We start from the raw sequence: 21,558 nt of genomic DNA on the forward strand, positions 1-21,558 counted from the left end.
TATCAAATTAAAGCAATATACCAGACTTCTTTGTAATTCAGTTAAACTGACTTTCAGTTTGTCACTTACAACACCATGTCCTAGTTATACTATTTGTTTAGCTGGAAATAATTTGAGAATGAAGATAAAATCTACTGTCCTGAAAATGTTTTTCCACACTGACAGGTTTCTGGTGACATCACATGAGGCAGGTGTCGGAGTACAAGCACATAATAACTTTTCATGGGCCTTCTTCTCTACATCTGAAGTGTTGTCCCATATGTTGCTTTTCACCGCAAAGACAAATTAGTTAATAAAACAACTAAGTAAATGTTACACAAATAAAAACTATGCCAATTTTGTATCTGAACAGTAAGAAAAAAAGTAAAGTAGCATAAAGCCACTGTACTGGAATAACAAACAATTTCCAAAAGGATCAGTCTTTACTTATTTGATGAGCAGAGAATATGCACTGAATGGTAAAAATTAAACAGGAATACAGAAAAACCGGTACCACTTAAGAGTTCTGAACAATTCCTGCCATTATCAATCACCAACAAACACCAAGTATGAGTGCCACAGGCTCAAAAATGGAAGGTTAAATTTCTTGCAACTCAAACACAATTTGAACACCTTAGAGTTTGTCCTAACCTGGTGAACCCCAGCCCCTTGCTCTACACTACTCAGAATTTTTTTCGCATGGAGTTTCACAGGAAGTCTGTCACAAAATGTGAAAAAAAAAAAAAATCTTACTAATACCACCCTGTCAGCTGTTTTCATGTTGCTATTGTGATGTCATTGACCCAGATTATGACTGCTACATTTGCCTACATTGTTTTCAACAGAAAATGAGTCTTTTAAATAATGGATGATTCACCTCTAAAAAGTACAGAACAGTCCAGTGCGTGCATAATTGAGACTCTATAGGTCTAACCTGTATTTCTCACTATGTCGCCATTCACAGAGAAGCTCAAAGACGGAATTAGCAAGTAAAAGCTGTTGGTAGCTATTGATTAGTTTCTACATAAAAACTAATTTTAACAAGTTGGGAAACTGAATGCACAGTTGTGTTGATAAGATCTGCCTTTATGCAACTGCAACTGTACAAGGTGCTTGTTAAGCAGCTTCATGTCACAGGAATGTTTCCCAGTGTATCCCGTTCTCATTTAAAGTTATAGTTCAGAATCATAACAGTAAGGTCCTGTTAAAAGATAACTCATCTTTCTTAGGTAAAACTGGTCACACAAGCTGAAGCAAACTACTACTTACCAGACTTCTATTAATCTGAAGCAACTGAAATCTAAAAAAATTTAAATAAAAAAATTAAAAATCCAACACTAATAAATGTGAGCAATGTTTTTTTATTGCACATTAAAATAAACGTAAAATATCAGATTACAGAAGTTTAAAAAATTATAGTGATTACAAAACAATATGACAGCAGAAATCAATCCAACTTCAATTAAAAACAAGTATGAAGTAATAAGGAAAACAGCACAACTTATAGTAAAAATGGTAGTTAGGAAGACAATTTTAAAATTATATCTACCCTGAGTGTTAGTGTCCCATTTATTGTATCTATATATCTAAATATAAAATGGTTTTAAAAATGTAAATATAGCTTTTGATAATATGTAATGAAATATATTTCTCAAGTACTACATTCATAAAATTAGTTCCTAAGGCTGGTTCCTAGGTTAATAGAAACAGAATGATTATAAGATTATTTGTTGGTCAGTAAAGACATTTCTGCTATCCCATCACAAAGTGTAGCACTTTAAACACTTTAAACATTTATTTTTTTTCTCACGTGAAATAACCAGTAAAAATGCCAGCATCTACTGTGCAAAGATTCAGTTTTTTTTTGCTTCATGGTGTGACTATTTTTGAAGCCAGGAGAGTACTGTGTCTAAACACAGATGTTTTTTTTTTTTGGCTCCTGTGTAAAGGAGCTTTGTGTATCGTGAGTTCACACAAAGCATCTGTCAGTCATATTTATCACACCAGTTTGAAACCAAGTAGTAGTGCACTTAACCTTGGCTTATCTGACAGTTTAGCACAATTCAACTTGAAAAGCAACAAGGTGTTGTTAACATTAGTGAATCCTGTTTACCCACTTTGGACACACATGCACAAAAACAAATACAATGAAGACTTTTTTACACCTTTAGTGATAAAACACACTAATTTCTTATTGAAAAACCTGATGAGCTTCCAGTCTTAAAAGTGTGCATCTAATTGGGAACACATTTTAAAGGGGAAGAATAGATTTTTTCCAAACACATCTGTTTTCTGTCATTCAGTTAATGCATGGTGCCTTGCAAAAATACTCAAATTTACGAATCAGCTCATTTCTGAAGAGCAGTTATCAGTACACGCAGTTTTACTTAAGGATATCAGTAAAGGCGGTTCTTTCACATTTTTAGGGACTAAACATGTTTAAACAATATAAATGTTTTTACTTTTTATGAGAGAACCTCTACTTTGTGTTGACAAACCACATAAAATCATAGCATTATGTAATATTCTATGTAGCAATGTGGCAAACATCAGAGGTTCTGAATATTTTTGCAGGGCGTTGTGCAGTAAGTAGTGGTTTTCCTGAAATTTTAAACAAAATATATGTTTTTAAAAAAGGTCCAGGGCAAGACATTTGCATGTTGGTCAACAAGCAGTCGGGGAAAATGAAGTGTGTCAGACACATTATGTAACTTCTCAGCTGGACCTCAACAAATGCCTCATGTCCGTGAGCAAATATAACATAAGGTAGACACACAAGACTCGTCATGGCTCCTAGACATGACACAGAAGTAGCTGCAGAATGCCAACAGAGGGTGGAATGCATTGCATTTGGATGTAACGGTAAAAAAAAAAGGAAAGTAAAATTTAACAAGATTTCTCTCTCACATTTAAATATAAAAATGACAGAAGTAACTAGTCCCCGCATCCTCGATCAGCAATATTGCTTTCTTGTTTTACTCTGGCGCACCATCCCGATTTAGTAAGCCACCCGTCCTATCAGCGCTCTCCTTCTCTGCCCCATCGAGCCTTTATTTCAGCTGCGATCCAGTCATCTCTTTATATCAGTCACCATAACAACCACAAATGTTCTGACAGGTTTCCTGGCGCTGCAGCGAGAGGTGAAGCTTCAGAGGGAGAGAGAGAGCGCTGGAGAGAGAGAGCGCTGGAGAGAGAGAGAGCGCGGGAGAGAGAGAGAGCGCTGGAGAGAGAGAGAGAGAGCGCTGGAGAGAGAGAGAGCGCTGGAGAGAGAGAGAGAGAGTGCTGGAGAGAGGAAGAGACAGAGCCACCCACCAAAAAAAAAAAAAAAATATATATATATATATATATATATGTGTGTGTGTGTGTGTGTGTGTGTGTGTGTGTGTGTGTACAAATCTTGCTCCCCTAAATGTACACTATGTTCCCAGACCATGGGAGATGGTTGATTTCCAGTCTAACCTTGCAGCTATGCAATAAGTCACATATATGAGTTTACAATATTGTCTACTGTTGGTTCATAGAAGTTACGTGATGGACATCATGAATAAACTGGCCAGTACAGGTTTGTCTATTATTCTATCAAATGATAAAACTTTAAGTAATTTGACCCATAAATGTGGGAGCTGGTGTTACAATTCGTTTTGTGTGCTAGGATTTAGGTACAGGTTAGCGACGACTGTATCAGTGTTGTAGTGGCCTGATCAAGGCAAACATGTGGTTACGTCCAAAGGTCCGTAGGAGCCATCCCTTCTTTACTGTTCAGAGGAGGCTGCAGGTTTTCCTCACACAGGAATTTCAACGGAAAGTGAACCAGCAGCCCTCGGATGGCCTTCAGCTCCTCTGCCGCCTGTTCGGGGTCTGTCTTGCAGAGGCGTTCTTGAGAACTGTAGTTCTTCAGCAGAGGCAAGTTGTGAACACTGTTACAGGGAAGGCACCTGAAAACCTGACGAGTAGAACGGAGAGGTGAGAAACCCGAAACTATGGCTGCGTTCACACTGCAGCCCAACAGGACCAATTTCGATATTTTTGACGTAATGCGATTTGTATCTGATTTTTTCATGACAGTCTGAAGAAAGCAGGTCAGATTCTTTTCAAATGCGATCCAGGCCACTTGGATATCTGATACGTATCCGACCTGTCTTTTCAAATGTGACCTAAAGTCCAGGTCTCCTTCATCTGACCTGACCTTCATTGACACTCGACAAACGTCACTATTCTACACCCTGATACAACAACCATGGCGGACAAGAAGATTTCATTGTTGTTTTAATAACTAGAAGATTAAGTTATTACAGTGACAACATTAGCTCCACCATTAGCATCTGCGTTTACTTCCACAAACACTGAACACTTCTTCTTCTTTATGGTGGTTGGCAAAACATTGAGAACACTTAGTTATTGCGCCCTCTACTGTGCATGCAGGACACTTTCAGGTCATTTGCCGTTCACACTTGAGAACACATACAAGTTGCATTTGACAAACCACCCCCCCTGCCCCCCCCCCAAAAAAAACGGAATTGGGTCGTAGCATCTTAATGGCAGACAGTAGTAATGCGTCGTTTGCGTTCAATCATACCTTGTCGTAAATGTTGGCGTTATGTTTAGCCGTTTCATTCCACGTGAGGAAGAAGAAGTCATCGCTGATTGGGTCATCAATGTTGATGCTGGGGTCTGAAGTTGCTCCAGTCAGAACCCTGTTGCAGCACAGAACTTAAATGCTGCTTGCAAGTTCAACAGAGTGCAACTGAACAATACAAAGTGCTGATCAAAGAAAGTTTCCAAAACACAGAACAAAGCTGTTTTTCTTTTTGCAAAAATATTTGTAAGCCTTGAACATTTTCATGTCTTCTTACATTACAATTACAAACTTGTATTATATTGGGATTATACAGTATAATAATAATAAATTCTGAAAATTTATTAATCTTATTTACCCACTTTGAGGTTACCATCTACTTAAACATCTTTTATTGTTTAGTAAATGTTGTAATGGGACATCATGATCGGTTAAAGTGAGAATGCTTGTTTGAACTAATTTATATTCAACAGGGATCTGAAAAGAGGACTGATTGCAGGCCGATGTGCATTTACCTCTACATGAAACAAAAAGAAGAAATTTACTACCTACATCCGACTGAGGTTTTCACATAATCTTTTTGGTCCGTGTTACATTAATGTACGAGGCAATAAGTGGTTCAGTTTCATCGTTTAAATTTAAACAGTAATAGTTTAAATCCATGAAGAAACATTGGGTTTGATGCTGTGATTGTGTGCTAGGATTTAGGTACAGGTTATTCAGAGTTAAATAACACTGAATGGGTTCATATTTCAGTGTATTTAGGGGTGGTTTGGGGTTTTGTGGTTTGTTGTGGTCGGCTGAAAACGTTTGCATTGCTGCCATACATATTGTGCTGCAGAATGTTTTGTGTGCACATTGTTTATTTATGAGGCCCTATGTGACTATGAACCCATTCCGGCACTGAGCAGATGCTTAAAACTAATCATTGCATGGTTGTGTCGGAACGTTTTTTAGGTGAACAGAAACTAAACCAAACTAATTCTTTTTTGACAGAAAGAGGAAGAATCAAGAGGCAGCACGCAGCCCAGCGAGAAACTGCTGATCAGGCCCAAAATTTGGGTTTTGTGATTAAGTCAGAGTATATTACTAAAAGAATAATGTCCCAGCAAGATCTTGAGAAACTCATCCTTGTATTGCTACCTTTTTGCGTGGCGCTGCATATTAAATGTTTGACAGTTTTGTTAGCTTGAGACTCCAAATAAACAAAAAGCCCTGGTCGTTACTGGGGTGTTATCTCAGTAACAATGTTCTGTCCTGACCTGAAGCATTCTTTGCGCAGAGCAAGTGCAAGGGGTCCTGCCTCGTATTCCTGTCCTCCCATGATGGATGGGACCCTCTCTTGATCTTCCACAAGCACCGCCAGCTCACTGTCTCGGCTGCCCAGCATGCTGCGATCATTGATGTTGGCTGATCCTGAAACACACATAGAAACAAGAGGTTCATTTAAATGACATCTTTTAAAGCATTTGTTTAAAAGCAGTAATACTGGTTCAATGTATTTTTAACTTTTCTTGTGTTCAGTCATGATTAATGGGTACCTTTACAAACATTTTTCTAATATGCAAAAACGATTTCAATTGAACATTAAATCTGGCACATCTGTTTTGTTTTCTTTTGGCTAACACAGCGGATTGCTACTTCCCTTTTCTCTGGTCCGACAAGATATAATAATAAAATATTGGAGGGCTAATATTTTCTTTACATTTGTTTATTTTTTGTCCTTGAGATATTTATGAAAAATAACGGGGATAAAAAAAAAATACAAAAAACTTGCAATTTACATAATTTCTCCAACAACCGACTGGATTCCTTGAATGAGTTTGTTGTCAGTGTCTCACCAATTATATAGCAGCGGTCATCAGCAATGAGTGCCTTGCTGTGAACATAAATCAGCTCTGTGACCAGTTTCTCGGAGAGCCGGGAATGCGTTCTGAGGCCACAAAACGTGATGTACTCAGTCCACTGGTCCTTCACTGGGGGATAGATCACAATCACATTATTTACTGTAGAAAATATTACTGGGAAGATTCAGAAACAGACGTGAGAGCTTCTTACAAAATCAAAGTAGAAAGAAATCAAGAAAATTTCTATGCACTATGCACATCAGAACGCTGATGTGCATAGACAAGTAAAGGAACAGAAAGACAAGCAGAAGATAGATTTTTAACAAAAGGTCAGTAGATTGATTTTCAAATGATAAACTAAACAGAAAAAACGTACCCTCACTGAGCCTTGACAGAATCGAGTGATCTCCACGGCACATAGTCCTTACACAAACATCAGAAATATAATTCAGCATTTTTGGGTTAGTAGGATAAATAAACCTATACATTTATACGTTGAGTAACTTTATCATGAAAGAAAATACGTCTCAATGTCTCTCAATGCTGAGAGACATTGAGGATGTGAAAAGTGCATTTTCTATTCTATTTCTGTGCTGTGGGCTGAGAGTAGAATGATAATGCGAGGAGAAGGATCTCACCTATAAGTGAAGTGCATAATGGCTTGAATTGCATTTCCACCTCCAGTGGTAATGTCTCCCTCGAAGCCAGGAAGCAAAGGAATCACCACAAACACCCTGTACTTCTTCTGCTCTCTGCAGGGAAAAACAATGGCTGATTGGTTCCAGTTGCACAGATAGTACTTTGAAGATACTAACATCCAGTGGTGGGTGTTTTTTTTTTTACTTTTAAAGTGTACAAAAGAAAATAAAAACACAGTTTGAACGCATTTGGATTGATTGCAAGAGGCAAACGGATCAATCAGGTGGGTATAAAAAAGCAGGATAACAAATGAGTGACAAGATTTTGACATAGATCCTGACGCATTCAAGTTGAATTTGAGTTTAAAGGGTTTTAATTATAAGTATTTGACACAGAGTGTAACTATAATGGCTATGATGCATTCTGACATGAACTGTGACTTGTAATGGTATTCTTCACTTGGCACCACTCTTCAGGTTTCATTGTTGTTTTTATTTAAATAAAACCTGCAGGTCTCCTTATATGCAACGCAAATGTTTCGCAGTTACATAAATACTTTTTAAAAGTGGAATTTGATAAAAAAAAATTTAAACGTGATAAAAGAACTCTAAAAATTGCCTTATCTCTTATGAGATGAAACCAGAGGCTTGAACACACAAGGAACTGGTTTAACAGGTAGAGTTAGTCTTGAATACATAATGTTTACAATCAAATTACAAGCCAGACATAAAAAACTTGCATTGACTTGTTCTGTAGATGGAAAACTACATCTGGACTGACTGCACAGAAAAATACGGCTAATACCTTTAATATATCTTCATAATGGCAAAAAATAATTTTGCCATTATTTTAGTGAGAAGCTGAATAAGTGATAAACAAAACTCTTATATCAAACCTTCTATTAGCTGAAGCACAATTTTAATTAACCTAAACTTTTAAAAATTGGCTCTACATAAATGTGCCAATAAAACTTGAGAAAATCTTAGTTTACATCTCTCTTGTCAGAGAAATCCCACCTGTGTGCTCGCAGGATTCGGTCTACGATTGCATCCCCGATCGTATTGTGGATGACCTTGTCCTCCGCACAGCTGATGAAGAACTGGTTCTAAGGGCAGAGAAAAGGCAGATGGTGACTCAGTATGAGGTGAGGGCAAAAGCAGATAGGAAGCTGGCAAAGAGCAAACCTCAATTAGGCACCAAATCTGCCAGAGAATTAAAATAAATATGTTTTAGACACATATCTCATAAAGCACCTTACTTGTAACTCCACAAATAAAAATTATGATAATATCAATTTATATGTGACCATCTTAAAGAAAGGCAGCAAGAACAATGTCAAATAAAAAATAAATAAAAATCTGAATCAGGTCTACTGTGACTGAAATAAAACTATTTAGAGATGCAATGTTTTTGAAATGTAGCTTTTGCCAGCACTGCCAATATGCAGGATTTAATAAATAAGTTTTTACCTCAATGTAAATGTAGTGCTCGCTGTTCTCAATGGTGTGTATGTAAGCCTGAAGGATCGAGTTCTCACAGCTTCCGGTTGACCAACGTTCAGAAGAGCGCAGCACCTGAGGAAATGACACACAAATTCCCAAAGCTCTCAATTCTTGCTGGACAATTTAGAAGAAATGTTCCGAATAAAACTGCAAAAGCAGATGAACACTTCCAGTAGACCAGTGTTTTGTTTTTGCAAATGAAGCGAATCTAAATCTAGCAAACATAATCCAATATTACTTCCACTAATTTTAAGGATGCTTGGCGGGTGGAGTGAACAGCGGCACACCTGCGCCAACAGCAACATCAAATGTAACCAGAGAGCCTTGAAACCTGAATAAAGCAGCCACAATAGCAAGCAGGAAAACAACAACATAATGGGGCCACGAGTGTTACAGTTACAGACCACCGCCCACACTGGAATAAAAGAACATACATACATCAGCAGCTAATGCTTTTTGAACGTATATGCCCAATGCTCAATGTTTGAACAGTTTTAAACAAGCCATTCAATACAGCAGGTCTCTGCCAGTCAGCTTGCTTCCACATTAATGTTGTCATGATTTCTTTGCACTTCTGTCATTATTATTCATTTGGAAAGTTTCTATCCTGTTCTCTAATCTAAACCGCAGGTTTAAAGATTCCTGTTGGAAATAAGATGCTTCTACTCTCTGTCCCACTCTTCGATAGTGTTTTCTCTGGCTTTGCAGACGAGTACAAAAATGCGGGAGAGTAATTTTACTCTACAGGCTTTACTTTTGTTCTACCATCTGCCACAGCGTAAGAACCGTGAACACTGAATGCTGTGTTTCAGAAGCCAGAACAGTGTCTCTTTGTTGCAAGGTTATCCGTCTGATTTCCAGTGTAAATCTAATCTGGGGACAATGTCAGGAGGGACATTCAAGCTCAGTTTCAACGGCCTGTCTCACATCACACCTACATCACCAAATCTTCCTAAATTATAATATGAAACATCCACTGTAATGTGGCATCGCTTTCTGGCGTTCAGAGAGGTTCTACTCTACCGTCTGAAGTAAAGCCTCTGGGATTTTTCTTTGTTGTATTGGACCAAGAGAGTCTGGTTTATGTCAGGCCCATCTTTGGTACTGTCCAATTACTGAGGCATTTGTTTTGCTACTATCTTTTTTGAATGAGAGATGCAATCCACTCCTAAATTCAGAGATTTACTAGGACATGACAGCAGAGCAGTCTTTATATAGTTTACTTAATGTTTACATAAAACCTCTGAAATCACATACCCTGACTGGTGGTCCGAAGATCTTTTTCGTGTTACTGACCTGATTATATTTAGCTGCTTACAAGTCATACAGGCCACAACGTTGGTGGAAAAGTTGTTACGTTGGAAATAACTTTTTAGCCTTTTTTGAAATGAATGAGGTATTTAAAACTGAAGTCAGAGGAGGCGCAGAGGTATATTAAGTTGTTTAAAAGGAAACTAGATATTCTTTGAAAGTAGCTCAACTTTATTCAGACTGCAGCAACAGAGAGAAAGACTTTAGTAGGTGTTGGTCATTCCTTGATATTGCTACAGTTTTGGTAAATCCATGCACACATTACTTCATCTGGTATGAAAAAAAGCCACTGAATGTCAATTCAAACATGTTTCCAGAATGTTTTATTGAACTGTCAAAGCAGCGAAAACAACAAAGTGAAACGGCTCATTAAACTCTTCTAGTAGATGTAGGGTTAGGCATGTAGGTTTAGGGTTAATCTATAGAAATGAATGAAAAATGTATGGAAGTCAATGCAAAGTTCCTGTGAAAATAGAAAGACATACAAGGTGTGCATGTGTGTGTGAGTGTGTGTATGTGTAATCAACTACCTGAACTTTGGCTTTCTGGGATCCAGGAACAATAAATGGCAACGAGTCTGCCTCAGTGTGAGACTTGGGGAGAAGGTAAGGGTAGAAGTTATCCTTGTACTTGACTTTGAAGATCTGAGGAAGACATAACACTTGAATGCATGGATTCAAAATCCAAAAAGAGAAGAATTACACAGTAAAGTTTACTTTGAAAGTTACTTTTGCTCTTTTTATCTAAAAATAAAAACACACTTTCACAGTGAAAGCCCAGTCATAGCATGACCCTCATGTTCATAAAACTCAAAACGTTAATAATATAAGCATTAAAACCTGACCTTCGTGAAGTTCCAGCGCTGGATGAAGTGTCTGGCAACGTCCCTGGCAGCTTTGCCATGCATAGCTGTAGCCAGGTCACGCCAAGGCATGCGAGGAACTGTAGTGCGGTCAATGTTGTCTGAAAGAAGAATAAGATAAAAATGGTATTAGTGTCATCCTCTAGCTCAAACGCGCTTTGTATTTTTAGAGTGGACTTAACTTCTTAACTGTCATGATGACACCAGTATCATCATGGTCTGACATGCAACTGGTTTGGGTCTGAGAGTTAGAGCAGCAGTATCTAACTCTTATTTATTTATTTTTTTAAAGTTTGCTTTTACATTCTAAATCTTCCTGCAAAATATCAATAAGGTCTAGTTTGATGGGTTGATAACATGAAACAAAATAAAACACATACACATAAGAAAAAGCAAATATTTCACCAAGTAATCAGTTGATAGAAATAAACTGATAATTGGATCTAAACTGGATTAAGTAAAGTGTGTCATGATGATGTCCGCCATGCAAAACTGAAGTAATTGCCAAACAGCCTCAACATGTTTGATTGCACCTTGTTTACATCTTCATCATTATTCTGATTCGTCACAGCTTCTTGCCACGCTGGTCGTTTTACTGAGCCACCTATTTGATTTTAATGTGGACACTCACTTAAGAGGGTGTCTACAATTTAATTTATTTTTTTACCATTATTAATTTATTTTTCAGTTGAAATATACAGAATCTGCCACATTAACAAACGTTTCTTGTTCTTACATCACAAGAGAATTTAATAAGTTGTGTAAACTTTTTCAGATCTATCCTTCCATATATACTGAAAGAGGTTTATAGTACCTTCAAATGGCCTGTCCAGGAGGGTCCAGTCTTTCTTGATGAAGTTGCTGTAGTCCTTGCCAAGCCACAGTTTAGTGTTACCAGCCAGATTAGTTGGATCCTGTTTTGTTTGGTTATGTGCGTTCTGGCCATCAGCCACACCATTGTCCTGTTTAACAGAGTCACTATTTTAGGACTCTGGCTACACACTGATGCACAAATTACAGTAAAAAAAAAATACATGGCACACCAATTATCAACCCCGATAGGGCACATCCTTACAGTTGCATCTTTGTTTGGATGTTCCCCCGTTCCCCCGTTTAACATATCTGCCTGACCCAGGTCGGCCAGTCGATACTCTCTGTCATCCCATCTCCCAAACGCCAGATCAAGTCCCCCAACAAACGCCACCGTCTGGTCAATGGCAACCATCTTCTCGTGGTGAGCCCACAAGACCACCGCAGATGAAACGTGGTCTGGATGTCGCATCACCTGATGGATTACAGGTGACCTAACTGTTAGCCGAGCACAACAAACAAATGTAACTCTGCACAGCAGTTTAACCCCAGAAGATCACAGACCTTGATGTTTGGATCCATGTTCATCAGAGTCCGTTTGCTGTAGTCGCTATTGATAGCAAGCGCCATCTCCACCTCCTTGTAAAGCAGGACACAAACCTTGACTCCTTCTCTCTACAGATAAACAAATCAATATAGTTTGGAAACAAAAACAACTGAGTTTAAAATTGGAAAAAAAAACTATTTAGTGTTTCATTAGAGGAGAATGAATCCCTACTGCTTTCCGCTTTAGTATCTCATCCAGTCTCCAGTAGTTATCGGTGGCAGGTCTCTTGAGGAAAATTTCCGGGCTCAGCCTGATAGAGATTAAAATAAAAAAATATATTAAAAATCATTCTGCAAGCTAATGACCTTGGGAATGTAACTTTTATGATATTGTATCTTACAAAATCACTTTCAACTTTTCTTCATTTTGTCATGTGACAACTAAAAGCCTTAAGATATTCCACTGCAAATTTTAAGTGGAAAACCACATGAGGTTCTGCTTAACTGCAAAGTAAAAGAAAGATTCTGGTTTTGTATATTAAAAAAAAATCATAGCAAAAAGTGTGGTGTCTGTTGATGTTTTGGCAACAGGGTAGCCATAACATCAGCAGATTCTCCAGTCATTCTGCTGACTCAACAGGAAGTAACACCTTCAAAATAAAATGTTTTGATGCTAAACTGTAGCTATAAGTATCTAGGGGTGTGTTGGTACCAGTGTTTCATATCCAAAGACCTTTCTCTGTTCATATTCAACATTTCAGAACCTTATTCATGCACATAAAGTTTCAGCTGTTGTCACAGATTTAGAAATAAATCTAGGCTTTTAATCTAAACCACCTAAGGAAGGTGACATTCTGCACCAGGCTCAAGGAGGTTTTGTCTCTGAATTGGCCTGTTTTCAGCTCCATTCATCGTTCCATCAACACATTCCCTGTTCCTGCCACTTCCATGTTTCACCCTAGAGAAAGTTTGTTTAGGGTGGTGAGCAGTGTAAGTTTTATTCGTATATGACTGAAGAACCTTCTGCCATTTGTCACTACATGGCAAGTGGCAAACTGCCAGCAGAACCTCTAACGGTTTTCTTTCAGCAATAGGTTTCGTCTCTGAACTCTATTACAAAATGTTTGATTTATGGCAAAACTAATAGATGTCTTGCCAACAAATTCTTCCACCTGATCTGTAAATATTTGCACCTCCTAAATTTATTCTGCCCTTATAGTCATTTTAGATGGATGGTTATCATAGGTCACATGGGTGCCTCTTTAAATAATACTCTCCTTGCCTGGTCTGTCAGCTTAGGGTGGAGGTGTCAATAAATTAGAAGCTGTGCCATATTTTACTTATTCTTATTTTTTCATTTTTCTGATGACAGATGCTTAACCTGCTTTTTCATGCTGCTTTTTTATGTTTTGCTGGAGCTGCACACACTCATACCAAAGGGCAATTTATCCAAATCAATACCTTAACAGTGGGAAAATATCAAAGTTTATAAAGTGAAGAGGGATAACATGCAGAAAGAGCCCTGGTTAAGACTTTGTTTACTGACCAACAATGCAATTAACTTTACTTAGGGTTATCAGAGTATTGAGAGAAGATTTTTGCTTTAACACAAAATATGGAAGAAAAAAAAACATCTATCACTTTCTGTCCACTTCACAGCTATGTACTATGTTGGGTTGGTCCACAACACCAAATCCCAGTAAAACAAAAGAAAGTTTGTGGTTTTAAAAGTGGCACAGGTTGATGGAGTAGATAAATCTCTTTATTCTCTTACCACCAATCTGTGATGAAAATCTCCTGCTTTGCTTGTTCAAGGGCATCAGCCAGGTCTGCAAAGTAATCTTTCCCATTCACATACCTGAAATGAAAACCAATGAACTATAATAAATAATTGAAAGGAACGACAGGAGTTGACTGTGAGTGTTAGAGTCATGTGTGGATCAGAGATCTGACCATTTAGTAAGAGTGTTTTCTCGCGGTGGAGCAAAGCCTTGGAAACGGTGGACTTTCAGAAAGTCACAAGAGTGAGCCAGCTGGTTGATTTCATGAGTCCACCACTGGCTTTGTCTGTAGCTTCTGCACTTAATGATCAAATCCCTGGTTAAAAGAAAAACAAAAGAGAAGTAAAATGAGCAAAAAAAAAAAAAAAAAAAACGATAAGATCTAGACATAATAATAAAAAAGAAAAGCACACACACCGTGTGAAGTTCTTAATGCACACTCCATATTCTGTTCCAGTCTCGGCACGACCCACTTTCACCTCAAACTCAGGGTCAAAAAGCAGCACAAAGTTGATTTCATTGTTGTCCCGGCTCATATACAAAAGGAAGGAGTCTTTGACCACCAGCCAACGGTGTGACCAGCGAAAACACACCCGATGGTGGCCGATGCAGTTCAGACCCAGAACACGATGGCCACCCGACCTCTTAATGATCGGTCCCTCCCTGAAACAAACCCACACGCACATCACAACAAGCCTTTATCGTCCAGTCATCTCTCTAAGTGTCTCTGTTTCATTCAAACATTTTCTTTACTTACAGGCCTTTTGGCCCCAGTTCAGTGACAAAAGAGAGGGCACTGACAGAGAGGAATTCAAGCTGAAAAAGACAAAAGGAATGTAATCATGAAATTTGACTGTAGACTGTGTAACATCCGCTGAATACATCAGAAAAAAAGATGCTTTGGCACGGCAATGAGGCGACAGATAAAGTCTAATTGAGCCGATAAAACTTTTAAGAAAAAAGATGTTTTGGAAATTTACCATGCTGCGGTCATTTCGACAGAATCCGTTCTCCAGCAGATCGTTCAGGTACTCTTCTAGATATTTCTGCGTTACAAAGGGAGGTAGTTAAGTACCAGTTGACATTTGATCAGATTATTTCACCCCAAGAATATTTTTTTGTAAGAATTTCACCTTGCAATACGTAGCCAATTTGAATCTTTTTTTTTTATTTTGTCATGTTGCAACCACCATTCTGTTTAAGTTATATTTAAATTTTATTTTAGAATGACACACAATTCCTCAGTGAAAAGAAAAGGAAGCAGTTTTCCTTTTTTTGATTCAGACCAATTTTCTTAAAAGTTGTCTTCATGATCCACTTTATCAAAACAGTGTCAACTTGTCTGTCATCTAATCTCAACATAAATTCAATAAATATCTGTCTTTCAGCTAAAAACTCAGAATATAAGTAAAATTATGGTTAATTTAACTTTAATTTTAGAGATGTGACGTTCATGAACGATCCAATTATTTTAAACAGCACTTAATGATGAATGACTGGACTTGAGTAACGAGAGCTGTTGTTTGTTTTGCTTTTGTGTTTTTGCAGTAAAGTTAGCTTGCTTGCAATCCTCTGCACACACTGCAGTAGTTCTTATTATTCTGTTTCATTTAAAATATACTTATTTAATCAGCACATAAATAATACAGAGGGAAGTGCTGGATGTATGAATATTGTCATTGCTCACTGTTTGTTTTTTTCATCACTAAATAATATTTTGAAGGTATTTATTAAGTCTTGTTTGCAGAATCGTGTAAGTTTTGCAGCTCCAGAACAAAGGTCTTTGGATGGAACAAAGGAAAAAATGACTTACTGACTTCTGGTCTATATAATCCCTACAAAAATACTGAAGCTTATGGATGTAACATGTAACTAAAAAAATCTTTTTTCTAGTTTTTTTTTATTTTATTTTGCAAGGGCCTAAAGTTAAATCAAGAAGCCTTTAGAGGATCCTGAATCCTGGATACCGTTTTGCTTGATGCTCCTCTGGCGCGTTCTGTCCCCTGTAGGCTGGGCATTTCCTCTGACATCATCCTCAGCTGCTGCCTTTCCTTCTCGTGTCTTTGAAAAAAAAAATAGAGTTTGAATATTCAAAGTAATCTGTGCTTGAGAGATCCAATATTAAAATCTCAAAGCAGTACATCACTCAGATTTCAAACACACGCCCCCCTGAGTAAGAGGCTGATTTGCATGTCAGTCGAGACACCGACCTTCTAGTGGGCATAAAGTTAAGCATCATCTTGTGTTTGTAAAGGTCTCTGTGAAGCTCCTGAAAGTGCTTGTACTTCCGCTTTACTACCCAGTGAAAGGGTCCGTGAGTTAACTTCACCGTGTACAGGTTTCGTACACGCACCTGGGGGCAGATTATTCAAATTATGTAAACCAGATTAATTAGCCATAAAATAACAAACATTAAATACCAAAGAAGGGACCAAAGAAGAGAGAACACTGAATGTTCGGATCATTTCACATTGAAAGTAAGGTTTGCATCCATAAAAAATATACATTTGTATTAAATAGTTTAGCATTTCTGATCTGCATTTAAACTATTAGCTACTGTTTACACTTCAACATGTAAATAAAACATATTCATGCAATGCATACATTTCTCGTAGTGAAATCATATGCATTTATTTAACACACCATGTCTTATGGAGCTTAGGAAAAAAAGCTTTCAAGCGACTGAATCAACAATAAATTTGTGTTAGTAAAACATTTTTAAGCCAAATCTGTCTAACAGCTAAAGCTTGGCTAAAGTCAAAACATTAACATCACAGTGATCTCCAACACAGCCACAAATAAACACCTCAATACCTCAAAAATTACCGAATACACTGAAATGGTTAAGTCAAAGTTCAAACCCCTACAGTGTAAGAGGGCAAAATACTTATGCAGAAAGTAAGGTTTGCATTACTTCAGTAAACTGAAGTAATGTGTATACTTTTGAGGGAAAGCATCATCCTGAAAACTTCTAGTTATTAGTGCAACTTTTTTTACACAAAACTTTTTCATTTTAGATCATTTTATTTTTTTAGATAACATAATTTCTTAAAAATCATATGCTTTTAACATTTAACATTGAACACAACATTCAAAATACATTTTTTATCTGAAGGTCTTCTCTACACCAGGTTTCCATCACCTTATGTATGAGTGTGATGTTAAAAATAAATGTGAAGCTTCCTTTCTGTTCGTGTGGGATTTTACCAAAGAAAATATTTATTAGCTGGATACACACACACAAAACAAATGCTAATATATTTACCTTTGATCGACTAGTGTGTTTCTCTGTGTTGTTCACAGTGCATGTAATAGGAGAATCACGCAATAAGTAAGGTAGATCCATTTCTTTAATTTCAGTCAGACGATGAATTATTGTAAAAGGTCGGCCCTCTGGAATACAGATAATTGGAAGAAAAACGTTACTGAAAGGGTTGCCGTCAAGCAAAAAAACTGTTTGTACATTAAATCTTTTTTCAGGAATATTTTTACTTACCGGTGTTTTTTAGGAGGCTGTCTAGTTCATCTAGTTTCAGGTCACAGCGGTCGCGCGAGAAGCGCCTCTTGTTGAGGCACGGTGCAGCTGAGCTCACAGCTGCAGGCTCGATATCATCGTCTGGACTGGCCATGGCGCGATTGCAGAAAGATCAAGCTACCCTACGGGAAAGAATATAAATATTATCCAAACAATTTGACATCACAAATTAAAAAGCAAGACCCAAACAAGATCAGACTCTTTGTGCTGCTTAAATCTTGGAGGTCAAAGTGTCTGGTACTAAATACAGCAAATTTATAATAAAATAAATGTCCATTTTGATCAAAATAATAAAAATAGTCATAGTAAAGTTGTGCAAAAAGTTGAAACGGAACCAGTTTTTCAAGTTATATGGAAAGAATAACAGTGCAGCCCCTCCCAAACCTGTTGCAGGCCAAACCTGTTATTCATTTTACCATTATAAGCAAAGCTGTTAAGAGTATTGAATTTTCACCACCATTACTATTGTTCTCATTAATATTAGTCATCATGAAATACAGTTTACATCAATTTTACTTTTGTATTATAAAAAATAAGATTAATATTCTAATTAGATGACTGCTATTGTTAGAACTGCTATTATTACTGATAATAGTATATACTGATATTGGTTTTATGTTTGTTTATTATGCATTATGAGCAGGAGGCTTTTTTTGTCTTCTTTAAAATGCTCCTTTCTTGAAGCCATTATCAACAGACATCTTGTCTTTTTGAACACGTTCTCTTATCTTTCTCGTCCTGCAGAGTTTCAAAAAACAACGGGATGACATTGCTGTGCAATGTTTGCACTCATCAAGCCAAAGAAGTCGTATTTTCCCCAAAATTGATTAAATAAAATGAAAAACAAAGATTGTATTTTTCTGTTTTCAGGCTGAAAATATGCTTCTGCCATGATAAAAAACAACAACAACAACAACAACAACAACAACAAAAACACAGTTTTCACTCTCGGAAATTGTGAGGTCCTTAAGATGGCAATTTCTGAGGCCTGGCTCATCTCACAATTTGGAGGCTTCGCTCGCTGTTTCTGTTCTCCCTCAGGCAACAATCAGACCCCTTCCACAAGATTTCCATGCAAGAACAGAATTAACACTTTCTGTTGCCAAACAAGACACAACACAGCCGTGCGACGCAGTGGCAATGTCTGAATAATTGGGTTAATTATCTGCAAACAGCATCATATAACCACAAAGGAAGGGGACAAGCAATAAGTATAAGTAAAAATAACTCAAGAAAAACAAAACAAATCTGTATCATGATAACTGAAATGGGAGGGACTTATTTTTTGAAAGCCAAAAAAACGTGAAGACCTTCGTACGTCTACCTAGTGAGCAACAATACGACATCTGAGACATAAAGGACGCGGCTACAGTAAGAAAATAAGGAAGTGTGTGGGGCCTTGTATGTGGTATGTGGGTAGATGTCTTTGAATGGCTGTTTCCTGGGAAACAGGGCAAATGGAAAGGCGGGGGTGTGTGTGTGTGTGTGTGTGTGTGTGTGTGTGTGTGTGTGTGTGTGTGTGTGTGTGTGTGTGTGTGTGTGTGTATTTGAGACAATAAAAGAGGTACTGAGAATTGCGGTTGAGATACAACCGAACCACATCTGCAGTAAATCCAAGCACTTATCCAGGAAATGTGTGATAATGTCACAGCGCTTCCATGTGAAATGAGGTTAAATATTACACGTGAGAGAAAACAAACACACAAGAGGCTGGATGGCAGACAGGAAGTGACAGTGGGAACACCATCTGCGATTGTGTGAAGCGTTTACAAGATCTGAAGAGCTACAACAGATCAGATTTTTTTTTTTCTCAAATGATCACTTCCACTCTTGTGTAACATAATCACAAGACTCTCATGTCACCCATCTGATGTAATCCAATGTTTCACAGATGGGACAGCGCTTGAAAAAAGCTGCATGTTTGATTAGAATTTGTTTTCCAATTATATATTGAATGAAAAAGAAAGTGAAAAGATTTTGAGGTTTTAATGATCTATTAACCATAAAGAGTTATCTCACCATCTTCTTTCAAACTAAATGTAAAATCTGATAAACATGTAATAAAAAGGTCATTATTTTTAAGTACAGCATAGCTAACCTATAAGCTACATGTCTTATAGGTGGTCAACGGTAAATTGCAGAGCATTTTTGTAATTTTCTAGTTTCTTCAGAGGTATCTTGGCTGCTTTTCTGATTAATGCAGTGCTCACCTCACCTGTCTCTTTAGTTGGACAACCACGATATGGTTGGTAATTGTGATAATATATGGAAACGTTCCAGCAGGGTACTCTGTGGTCTTCTGGTAAAAACTATTATGTTTTTGGTCAAGAAAGTTGACAATAAACATGATTATTTATTGTTAATAGTGGCCTTCTTTTGAGTCTACACTCTAAAATAGCGGAGGAGAGATTCTACAATTCTTGACCAAATCATTTGCATTCATTGCCAATGCAAAAGGATTTAGTGTTTGGTCTGTAGTGAGAGTTAGGTTAGGATAGGGTTGGTCCAATATGGCTCCTTCAACATTTTGGGTTGCTGACCCCTAGTGTAGAGGGAATTTCACAGGTTAAGCCACAAACTGCCAGATCTGATTGTTCTGCATGCTTGTTGAAATATTTTTCCCTATAACATCAGAAAAAGATAACCTCGCTCATTCAGATGAATGCACTTGGAAGCTGAAAAACGAAGCAACACGCTGGCGTTTTAACACTGACCTTTCTCACGCACCCAAAAAAGAAAATCTGGTAAAGTTGCTAACATGTAGCAACATAAAAACTGGGTGTGGTCACAGGTGAAATTGACTCAACCTGGTTTCTCAGCTTGATGCTTCATTCAAGCTGAGAAATTTAAATAAAGCTTTAGACACATGCGAGATTACATTTCGTTGTGTGTTTCAAACATTTTAAACACATATATTATCTGCTGTGATGGAATATTTTAAGGGAATGATGGCAGATCTGCACTTATTAAGCCTGGACTTTTCTATCAATCAATTGAGGAAAATTAAAGTTACTTATCTTTCCCTAGTGGGAAAGATAAGTAACATTTCTCATAAATTCCTTCATGACTAAAACAACAGTGCAAAGTTAGATCCTACCAGGAATCAGTTTTGAATACACTTTGCCATTTTTTTGTAACTTGTGTCACTGTAACTTTAAAATATTACAAAAGCACTTGGGGGGGGACTTTTCGTTTCTGACAAGAAGTCACTGGAAGTATATATATATATATATATATATATATATATATATATATATATATATATATATATATATATATATAATATAGGTTTTCTGGCACAGAAAGAATGTGATCTAACTTTCTCTCGTCTCCACCCATCCCTCCGAGTCCGCCATAAACTTCACATCCGTCTACAAGAACGCGTATAAAATGCCACGGCTTTCAGCAGACAAGCACTGCATCCAGAAAACTATTTTTGTTGTCATACCGCAGGGTGTAACAAATGTCCTGTTAGACCCGTCGTCACGTCACTGCGACGACGTAACGAAGAGAAATAAGCCGGATGCCTAAAAATCTACTTACTCGTGTTTAATTACGGCCCAGTCCACGTCCACACTGCGTTCACACCATTATTGCATCGTTTTCCAACCCGTGTGAAAATGTCACCCTGTGCTTGAGGTGATGCCCTGGTTTAGTCCCTCCCATCGCCGAACATGGGGCAGCATAGAGGGCTGGAAATGTGATGAGAGTCCTGTGTGTAAGTCTTTAAACAGCTGGTTTGGGATGGGCTTTTCTGCTGGTTCACTAAAACAAAACTAAAGCAGATGGAGACTCGGGATGTTTGGCATTTTGGCACTGCAGAAAGGAAAAATTAACGCGGGAGTTTCACTTTCCTCCCGTGACAATATGACGCTCATGTAGTTCATGGGAGCAAGTCCAGGCTCGCCCGCAAACATGAAAAACACATGAAAGAATGTGTGGCGGTGCACATACTACTGCGACAACGTCATGCGAAAGAGCACGTGACTTCCGGTACGGGCTCTTTCAAAATTAAGGTCAAAAACACATTTTTTTTCTTCACAATGATTCAACTGCAGTTCAGAACAAACGGCATATCAAAGCAAATATGCAAAATTACATAATCAGATCAATCCGGTTACAGAGACAGATTCAAAGAACAAATAATTAGCTCGAGTCTATTTGTTTTTA

The 21,558-nt window shown here is 37.6% G+C and overlaps 1 protein-coding gene across 1 annotated transcript; it reads right to left on the reverse strand.

Moving 5' to 3' along the window:
• Nucleotides 1-1,324: 1,324 nt before the first annotated feature.
• On the reverse strand, nt 1,325-21,228 carry pld2 (phospholipase D2). Its single transcript, XM_055044034.1, has 24 exons — nt 20,932-21,228; nt 17,350-17,510; nt 17,119-17,246; nt 16,064-16,206; nt 15,821-15,914; nt 14,834-14,899; nt 14,611-14,669; nt 14,271-14,516; nt 14,026-14,169; nt 13,847-13,930; nt 12,305-12,383; nt 12,091-12,201; nt 11,792-12,001; nt 11,531-11,678; nt 10,699-10,817; nt 10,385-10,498; nt 8,511-8,615; nt 8,058-8,146; nt 7,041-7,154; nt 6,779-6,825; nt 6,397-6,531; nt 5,818-5,971; nt 4,556-4,673; nt 1,325-3,922 (listed from the first exon to the last, which is right to left on the reverse strand). The coding sequence occupies exons 2-24, from the start codon at nt 17,480-17,482 to the stop codon at nt 3,698-3,700; spliced, it is 2,865 nt and encodes a 954-aa protein (XP_054900009.1). The 5' UTR covers nt 17,483-17,510; nt 20,932-21,228; the 3' UTR covers nt 1,325-3,697.
• Between the last annotated feature and the right edge of the window lie 330 nt (nt 21,229-21,558).

The sequence above is a fragment of the Poeciliopsis prolifica genome, unplaced genomic scaffold (genome assembly GCF_027474105.1).
Source record: "Poeciliopsis prolifica strain line A6 unplaced genomic scaffold, Auburn_PproV2 SCAFFOLD019, whole genome shotgun sequence".
NCBI lineage: Eukaryota > Metazoa > Chordata > Actinopteri > Cyprinodontiformes > Poeciliidae > Poeciliopsis > Poeciliopsis prolifica.

Bases quoted from the DNA above. Each gene is read 5' to 3' on its own strand.
- pld2 (XM_055044034.1), bottom strand. From the start codon at position 17,482: ATGGCCAGTCCAGACGATGATATCGAGCCTGCAGCTGTGAGCTCAGCT. The intron at 14,670-14,833 runs GTAAATTTCCAA...TGTCTTTTTCAG, and splicing joins GTCGAAATGACCGCAGCATG to CTTGAATTCCTCTCTGTCAG. The intron at 6,826-7,040 runs GTGAGATCCTTC...TGTTTGTGTAAG, and splicing joins ATTATGCACTTCACTTATAG to GACTATGTGCCGTGGAGATC.